The following is a 10,000-nucleotide window of genomic DNA, read 5'->3' on the forward strand; positions in this document are numbered from 1 at the left end:
TGTGCTGGGTCATGGTGGTGGTGGTGTGTGGCGTGTGTTGGGTCCTGGTGGTGATGTGTGTTGTGTGTTGGGTCGTGGTGGTGGTGTGTGTTTGCTGTGTGTTGGGTCGTGGTGGTGTGTGTGTGTTGTGTGCTGGGTCATGGTGGTGGTATGTGGTGTGTGTTGTGTGTTGGGTCGTGGTGGTGGTGTGTGTTTGCTGTGTGTTGGGTCGTGGTGGTGTGTGTGTGTTGTGTGCTGGGTCATGGTGGTGTGTGTTGTGTGCTGGGTCATGGTGTTGGTGTGTGGTGTGTGTTGTGTGTTGGGTCATGGTGGTGGTGTGTGGTGTGTGTTGTGTGTTGTGTGTTGGGTCGTGGTGGTGGTGTGTGTTGTGTGCTGGGTCATGGTGGTGTGTGTTGTGTGCTGGGTCATGGTGGTGGTGTGTGGTGTGTGTTGTGTGTTGGGTCATGGTGATGTGTGTTGGGTCGTGGTGGTGTGTGTTGTGTGGCGTGTGCTGGGTCAAGCCAGGGTGTATCTAAGTCTCATTCCTGGGCCGAGGTGAGCCACCATGATGTGATGAGGGACTACAGTTGTTTAATCAGAGGTGGCTGAATCACCACTACCAGAGAAAGAGAGAGAGAGAGAGAGAGAGAGAGAGAGAGAGAGAGAGAGAGAGAGAGAGAGAGAGAGAGAGAGAGGCCACCAGACTGATTAGTTTTATGACGTTTTGTTTGACCCAGTTCAGCCCTGTGATGTGGGCGGGGCTCTCACATCGGGTTCATTTGTATTGTGTAGCCTATATCTTAGAGGTTGGACACATGATAATGGCATTGGGTCAGAGGAGGCTGGTGGAGGTAGACATCGGAGGACGGCCTCATTTGTGATGCATGGAACGGGCTGAGGAATGGCGTCTTGATTGGTATCCAGACCTACAGATATACAAAAAACAGAGAATCAGACAGACAGAGAGACAGCCAGCCCAACCAGATCCACAGACACGCAGACCCACAGACAGACAGTCAGTCAGTCAGTCAGTCAGTCAGTCAGTCAGCCAGTCAGCCAGTCAGTCAGTCAGTCAGTCAGTCAGTCAGTCAGTCAGTCAGTCAGTCAGGCAGACAGACATTCAGACAGCCAGCCCAACCAGACCCACAGACATTCAGACATACAGACAAACAATCAGACAGACAACTAGTCAACCAGACAGACAGACATACAGACAGTTAGTCAGACAGACAGCTAGCCAACCAGACCCACAGACATACAGACAGTCAGTCAGACAGACAGCTAGCCAACCAGACCCACAGACAGACAGACAGATATACAGACAGTCAGTCAGACGGACAGCTAGCCAACCAGACCCAGAGACATACAGACAGACAGATATACAAAGAGTCAGTCAGACAGACAGCTAGCCAACCAACCAGACCCACAGACAGACAGACAGACAGACATTCCGAGATACAGACAGACAGACATTCCGAGGTACAGACAGACAGACAGACATTCCGAGGTACAGACAGACAGACAGACAGACAGACAGACAGACAGACAGTTTGTCAGACAGAGCGCCCGAGGGCCCTGGCGGGCAGGCAGGGTCTGTAGATTTATCTCCTGTCTCTGCTCTCTGGCACAGCTCCACGGGAACGCAGGTGCTGCCGGTGGCTTTAGGTCTTGAAAGGTGTGAGAGGAAGACTTCCATGTGGGCAGTGCCAGATAAGAGGTGCGATTCAGGGTAATAAATTACAGCGGATGTTGGCTAAGAGCAAGGGGGGAGGGAGGGAGAGGGAGAGGGGGAGAGAGAGAGAGGTGAGCAGGTTGAGACTGGATCCTTCAGCGGCTGCGGAGTAAAAAAAAGCATTCATCTGATCTTTCAACTCCACCACCCCCTTGGCCAAATCAAGGATCCACACCCAGATAGGAGACGGTGGAGGAGAACGGTGCTGCATATATTTAATGGACTGGACTGAGTGTGTGTGTGTGTGTGTGTGTGTGTGTGTGTGTGTGTGTGTGTGCTGGAGGTACAGCAGCACTCAGCTATGCTCTTGTCCATCTGGCGGTGGTGAAGTGGCTCCAGTTTGGAAGACGGGCCCCTCACTCACTGGGCTTAATGCCTGGCGCGGGGACTTACTGTCAGAGGAGTTGCTTCCACATACTGTACCGTATATTCACCTGTTTCTGTCATGTCGCCCCGAGGCCAGATTTTAGGTCACTTGTGGTAAATAATCCAATCCCCAATGTAGGCTATTCATCACAAATGGCTGATAAACTTTGACCCTTTTGAACCTTGAACATGATGTGTTGACTGAAGGGCAGTGAGCGGCTTCTCCACCTGGTTGGAGGACCTGAGTGAAGCCAGGCGTCGGTCTGACCACCTGTAGACAGACCTGATAACAGCTACTGATGATGAGTCCGCCACACTGACTGAAGATCATGGAGACTAAAATCAGAATCGGAATCAGAATCAGAATTCTTTTATTTGGCCAAGTTAGTTAGTTGCACATACAGGAAATAGACTTGGTGAGGTTGGTGCACGGACATAAAAAACAAATAGCAAATATTGACAAGAAAAAAAACTGAACTAAAACTGAACTCATTACGATTAAGTCTACATAGTCAGGTTCAGAGGTTCTTTCTCTGTGCTCAAGTACTGCTCACGGGGCTTCCTTTTAGTTTGATTTGATTTCAAATCATAGGCTACTCCCCATATCCTGTTGAGTGAGGGTTTCAGCTCTGTGGTTGTATGATTGGATTCACAAGGGCACTTCTGAATAGGTAGACTCTATAGGTAGGGGTTCTGCTACTCAGAGGGTGGGTGGGTGGGGGGGGGGGGGGGGGAGGAGGGGAGAGAGAGAGAGAGAAAGAAAGAAAGAGGAGAGAGAGAGAGAGATCTCTTTGTAACAGAGCTGATTTGTTTGCATTGTGCTCCCTGCACGCTATCAATGTTGACAGATTAGCTGACAGAGAGAATGACTCCACAATGAATGGAAGTCCTCCTCTGTACACTGACACAAAGGAGGCTCCTTTGAAGAGAGATTTGTAAATTAGAATACATGAGACTGCAAGGATTCAGCGTGTGTGTGTGTGTGTGTGTGTGTGTGTGTGTGTGTGTGTGTGTGGTGTGTGTGTGTGTGTGTACGCACGTGCTTGTGTGTGTGTGTGTGTGTGTGTGTGTGTGTGTGCTTCATCATCATGATATGGCATGGTCAGAGCACTACAAACAGGATGTTTGTCAGTGTGGGAAGCATTTGATCTACAAAAAGAGTCACAGTAACTCCGATGCACAAACCCCCCCCCAAAAAAACATGCACTTTCACCGCAATAATTACAATTGTTCATTATTGTGTTGTATTGTTTTTCTACATTCTGCCCGAGCCAAGCTCAGCCAAGCTCAGCCAAGCTCAGTCCATCAATGCTGTTCGTTTCTAGGATTAGAGGTGTACAGGCTTAAAGGAGTATTAGGTTTAATGTAAAAACATTCTACATAATCAATGGGGCTTTAATGGCCTGTGTGGTATAGAGATGTTATGAAAGTGATGAGGATGCAGATGCAATCCTCATCAGCTTCTGGCTCTTAACGTCCAAATGGTAACAGTGGTCAAATGCACACTCAGTCTGAACACACAGATTCTGATGGCTGGTGGTTGATGTCGCTTCTCTTTCTCTCTCTCCCCTTCTCTTTCCTTTTCTCTCTCTCTCTCTCTCTCTCTCTCTCTCTCTCTCTCTCTCTCTCTCTCTCTCTCTCTCTCTCTCTCTCTCTCTTTCCTCTTGTAGATATGGAGGACAGAGCCAGCGCAGGCTCCTGGGGAAACGGAGGTCGCCCGTCCAAGGTGAGCTCCAGTCAGAGACTGTACATCTACAGCAGGGGGAGGCTGGTGGAGGTAGACATCGGAGGACGGGCTCATTGTAATGCAATGGAACGGAATGAGGAATGGTACCAACGATACCATTCTCCTCATTCGCTTCCGTGCATTACAATGAGCCCGTCCTCCCAATTTCTACCTCCACCAGCCTCCCCTGATCTACAGAGATATTTCCTCCGATGCAATGCATCATTGCCTACTCTACACTTTGTGTTTAGATCAGTGGAAGCTGGTGGAGGTGGAAATCGGAGGACAAGCTCATTGTAATGTAATCCCATTCCATGCATTACAATGAGTCCGTCCACGGATTTCTACCTCCACCAGCCTCCCCTGGTTTAGATGATAGTGTAGCAGATGTGATGTCTCGTGATGAGGTAGCCCTGCCTGAGACATGAAAACTCAAGTGTTGCCCTTGGACCTTGAGGATGTCCTCTTGGCCTAACGGTCGACAATTGGGTCTTCCACATGAGAGACCCGGGTTCGAAACCCCCTCCATCACAACAGCATGTGTTTGGTGAAGAAGAACCAACGGCAGGATATGGCAAATATGACATAGGATAAACTGATAGACTCCTCAGTGAAACCAGGGGAGGCTGGTGGAGGTAGAAATCGGAGGACGGACTCATGGTAATGCATGGAACGGAATGAGGAAAGGTGTCAACACACACGTGTGTTCTGTAACATTCCACCGACCTAAACCAGCCCCCACTGTATCCCAGAGAACGTCACCAGGCTTAGGGCTTAGAGGCCATCTGAGGTAAGGTCCTGTCAAGCGTGGCCAGGCCTGGGGGCCTCAGCTGGAGCCTCAGCAGGAGCGTCAAGGACAAGCCATATACCATGTTCCTCCTATGGACCACTGTGTTAACCACGGTTAATGGGGGGGGGAGAGAGGGTTATGGTCCATGAAAAACAAAGATTGGGATATGCTAATGCTGCTTAGCGCACTTGGCTGATCGTCTATATGTCAGTATGCTCGGGCGGTGAGGTAAGATACAGGACCTGTGTAGCCTGACAGATTGGACTTATCTGGATGAATAAAAGATAAATACTGAACGTTAAAACGATGTCAGGTTATTGTGTTATTTAGATTGTAGAATCAGATTTGGATTCGGAACACCTCCTCTACAAATCAGGGGAGGCTGGTGGAGGTAGACATTGGCCCGTCCTCCGATTTCTACCTCCACCAGCCTGCCCCTGCAACAAACACAAGCTGTATAGTCGGTTTGGGGCCAGAGGATGGCCTCCCATCTCCTCCTAGTAGAAGACTTGGCCCATCATAACAACATTCCCCCAGGTTGTCAGTCCTCCATAATACATAGAGACGGTTGTTAGATTACATATCTAGGTCTAGTTGAGACATAACCCTAATTGACACTACAGAGCCAAACCAAGCTGAGCTGTACAGGGCCGGCCGTAGTTACACATCCACCATAGTTGCTGAAACAGTGCTGCTTCCAGGACAATGTGAAAAGGAAACATTTCGGAGCCGGCACAGTACGGTTCGGGTCGGCCCTGCAGTGTGTAGACAGCGTATTACTGCCCAACACACCTGTACCTGTCATCAGTTCACGTCCTGGACGTCCCTTTGTTTCAGAGTTACGTGGACGGCTCCCAGTACACTCACATGACCAACCGGGACATGGGTTCCCATGACAACATCTCTCCTCCATACGTCAACTCCAGACTAGCAGGTGAGTCACGTGACCCCCCCCCCCCCCCCCCCCGAGCCGTCTCTCTCAGCCTTCCACCGGCGGCTGGTGATGGTCACCACTGTGTTGTTGTCACAGCCCTTCTCCGATTGGCTACGGTGGGTGCCAGTCACACTGTCGTCAACGCGGTGCCGTGGGAATCGGAGGGGTCTCATGTTTACGTTTCGGTGATATCACATTTGACAACGTGTTTGCAAATGTGTAAGCAAATGTGTGTTTACCTGAACTGTGAGACATGTTGACATATTTGGCATTGAAGCGCTGGTCATTCAACGAGAACCTGAGTTCTTTTCCAAGGACTTGGTTTTGACTGGGGTTTTACTCAATGTCACTTCATCGGTCAGCGTGAGGGATCGCAGAGATGCTGTGTTTGTAAACACATTTCATGTGTGTTTGGAGAGAAGCTATGACTCAGGAACATTTTTACCCTGCTGTTCTTTTTCCCACGACTCGGGGTATATTAGTTAAACGTGTCAGCAGCACACTGTCTCGGCTAAGTCAGGTCACTTAGCTCTTTCCCCCCCCCCCTCCCGTCCCGCTCCGAGGGCCGCCGGCGTCCGAGCGAACGTTCTGCCCGACTGACGCGGTAAAGCAAAAGGGACGCGAGGAGGGAAGCGGTGCTCACTTACCCATGGTGCCCCTCTCTGCCCCTGGCCCTCTCTTGACTGCACCACTGCCAGTTGTGAGCAAATGGCCACTGACACAGATAATCTCCCTGCGACATGAAGGCGAGGGAGCCTAATTGAGTTTGACTTGCACCATGAAAAATGGAATACGTGAGCTTTGAGCCATGTTCTCTGCCCTCCCTTTCATGCCTTGCCGGCCGTGGCGTCTGCCCGTTAAATGATACATGACATCCGCTAGCCTAGCCTAGCCGAGCCGAGCCGAGCCGAGGCGCTAACCACTGCAGGCAGAGTGGGTATGGTGGGTAGAGAAGCCAGAGAGAGCGGCGCTGAGCTCTTTTAGCTCTTTTATGCTGTTACTAATGTGAAACGTTTGTTAATAAACGTGGGGCCCAGTCGAGTGATTTATAAGGGAGTGTATGTGAATACAAGCAACCTTAGAAGGATGGGAGGTCAATGCTAAGCAGGTACGGTGGTGTCGAGCACTGTCTGTTTCAGACAACCTTCAAAGAGAGGATCTCTCTCTCTCTCTCTTTTTCTCTCTCTTTCTCTCTCTCTCTCTCTCTCTTTTTTCTCTCTCTCTTTCTCTCTCTCTCTTTTTCCCCCTCTCTCTTTCTCTCTCTCTCTCTCTCTCTCTGTCTCTCTTTCTCTCTCTCTCTCTCTCTCTCTCTCTCTCTCTCTCTCTCGTTCTCTCTCTGCTAAGAAATGAGGTGACAAGAGGAGTCACTCAAGTGGAAAAGACTCGATCGTAGATTATTCACATTACCAGATGCTTCAGAAAGGACAGAATATGTGAATTTGCATCAGTGGGGTGGTGTGATGTTCTCCAGAATGGCAAAAATTATACTGTCTTCATTTCATAAAGTAGAGGACCAACCTTTCAATTAATCTGTTTTAGCACTGGAATATTGAAATATTGTTTCTGATTCCAATTTTGTAGAGAAGTTGATGATTCTTCAACTCTGAGACCTGAGTTAAGTGTAATATTTTTTCAGAACCTACTAACAAAGGCACAGCCTGCACGCACGTATGCACACACGCACACACACACACACACACACACACACACACACACACACACACACACACACACACACACACACACACACACACACACACACACACACACACACACACACACACCCCAACCATCTCACTGAAATATAGGATCAAAAAAACTGCTGTCTTTGAAGCCTAAAATGTGGAAAATGGGTTTTGTGCGGCTGAAGAAATGTCCTTCCCATCTGTTGGTCACTTTGTTTAGAGAGCAAAGAAAAGCCTTGGCATCACCGCCGCTTCCATGGCACGCATCGCTGACTTACTGAAACGTCTCACTCCCCTGCAAACCGAAACAGAGCAACAGGTCTGAGCCTGAGAATAAAAAAATGGAGGGAGAGGGAGTGCGAGACAGAGAATCATTGTGCGTATTTGTTTGTGCGTGTCCGTGTGCAAAGTACATGCAAATTGTACAGTATGTGTGTGTGTGTGTGTGCGTGCGTGTGTGTGTGTGTGCGTGTCTTGTGTGTGTGTGTTCGTGTGTCTGACAGAGATAGGCTCTCTGCAGAAATGGAGAGAGGAGGAGGAGGGGAGGAAGAAGGGCTATGATATTGCATCCTCCTCATCTTGCGCTGGGCGCCTCAATTTCATACGTTAATGATAACATTAAGGGAGGGAGACAGAGAGGGAATTTGGGATGCCAACCTCGCTAGCATTGCTGTGCAGAGTGAGGGGGCGGGGAGGGAGGGAGGGAGGGAGGGAGGGAGGGAGGTTGGCTGGCTGGCTGCTAAACTGGCTTCTGCTGGTGATGAGAGCCAGAGGAGATAGTAGCCACCATCCATCCAAAACAGCATAATTATGTAAAGGCTGTCTTCTCTGATTCACACGTACATAACTTTGCAGATTACGGTGACATCCTTGAAATAATCAGCAGAGGGGATTTGTGTCATCTCCCCAGCTCGGACAGATTAATCCACGCTCATGCGTCTGTGCCACCAGCCGCGGCGCCGACGGTCCCCGCTCCCCGCTCACCCTGTTCCTCTCCTACACACCCCTCTCTCCCCCTCTCCTACACACCCCTCTCTCCCCCTCTCCTACACACCCCTCTCCTGGAGTCATCTCCCTCCCAGCTCCACAATGACATTTCCGATGGCTCCACGCCACCATTCTTTCCAACCGCGTCCCCGAGGAACCAACCCAACCCCAGCCTCTCCAACCCTCATCATCCCCCCATCATCCCCCTCTCACCCCCCCCCCCCCCCCCCCCACCCCCAAGGTCCTGAACATCAAGTCAGACACCTCCTCCACCGCCACCACCACCACCGGCACTGCCACCACCATACACACAAGGGCTGTGACTAGACAATTACCTCTCTTTCTCTGATGAGTAATCAGTTCAATTTACTACAGTAACTCGTCTTGGCTGTTGAGGCGATGAGGGAGGAGGGAGGGGGAGAGAGAGAGAGAGAGACAGAGAGAGACAGAGAGGGAGAGTAGCTCAGTGTAATGAATGGTAATGGGAGTTGAAAGATAACACTGTTGATGGATGACGTGTGTGTATGTGTGTGGGTGTGTGGGTGTGTTAGTGGTAATCACAGGGCTTTACAATACTGTTCTTGTGCCACTCGTGATACCTTGGGTCACTAGGAGGGTGACTGAGGCTGAAGGCAGCCCTGTCTGTTCTGGGTGGGGATGAACCGCTTTGAAATGTTGGCCCAATATCCATACCAGATATTTCCCTTTACCATGTTTGCCGATATACTTACCGATACCATTATGGAACAAGAAGAAATCAATAAAAGTCAGTAAATATGTCAAATTTGGTCATTTTGGCGTTTTATCAGAGCAACTTCAATTGGCCAGAATCTCGATAATCTAATGAAATACCGTCCGATAAAGGGGCAATCTGGGATTGGTGCAGTACATACATTTTTAGGACTTTTGTAATGAATGATATGTAGCCATTGAGTCTTGAAGAATATAATGTTAAAATGCCTCATGAATTTAGTTCATGAGTTCATTGTTTGAATCCCAGATTGCCCCCTTTAACGATATTATATGTATTCCATAAGCAATCCATTATCTGCTGGTGTTGATATGATGGGCCGTTTGATCATTTTGCATCCCTGGTTCTGGGTTCTGGTGTTTCTGGGTTCAGTTTGAGGAATAAGCCCTGTTCTGGCCGAGCAGGTGCATACTAGCACTGCTAACACAGTCCTCCCTGACTGTCACAGACATGGCAAATGAACCACAGCAAACTTACTGTGCTTGTAAGCAACTTTCCCTCTCTGCAGCCCTAGTTAAGAGATGGGCTGTTTGCATCTGATTCATGTTGTCTCTTACAGAAGGCATACTTGTATTCTTGTTAATTCAGCAAGCCCAATTTTTCTCAGTTGGGTGCAATATTTTTGTGTTTATCGTTGAGATTATTTTTGGGGGCAGTGGGTGGGTGGGACGGGATTTTGGCTGACAGGGACAACGCAGGTAGTCGTGTCTTGGGCTAAAACCCGAGGGCTAGGCTAATGCTAGGCTAATGCTCTCTGTCTCACCTTAGTTTATGAACAATATCTTAATCATAACATCCTATCTGACTCACATCACATCATCCCAGTCTTCCTATCTGCTGTGTGGACCACCCTTCCAGCCAGTGTGAAGCTGAGAGGACTGTGTGTGTGTGTGTGTGTGTGTGTGTGTGTGTGTGTATGTGTGTATGTGTGTGTGTGGTGTGTGTGTGTGTGTGTGTGTGTGTGTGTGCGCGCGCGTGTGTGTGTGTGTGTGTGTGTGTGTGTGTGTGTGTGTGTGTGATTACCATTATGCTGGTACAGGGAGCTGTGCA

General features: G+C 49.4%; 1 protein-coding gene across 1 annotated transcript in view; it reads left to right on the forward strand.

Annotated features, from left to right (window-relative positions):
* Nucleotides 1-10,000, forward strand: part of LOC310804726 (transcription factor 4-like) — a gene marked incomplete at its 3' end in the record, with an annotated part of 103,980 nt that overhangs the window by 33,682 nt on the left and 60,298 nt on the right. Inside the window, exons 5-6 of the mRNA XM_083670044.1 lie at nt 3,748-3,803; nt 5,431-5,527. Of these exons, the coding sequence (XP_083526170.1) occupies nt 3,748-3,803; nt 5,431-5,527 (153 nt within the window). The remainder of the gene's footprint in view (nt 1-3,747; nt 3,804-5,430; nt 5,528-10,000) is intronic.

This window comes from Argentina silus (assembly GCF_951799395.1).
Source record: "Argentina silus genome assembly, chromosome: 5".
In the NCBI taxonomy this organism is placed as follows: domain Eukaryota; kingdom Metazoa; phylum Chordata; class Actinopteri; order Argentiniformes; family Argentinidae; genus Argentina; species Argentina silus.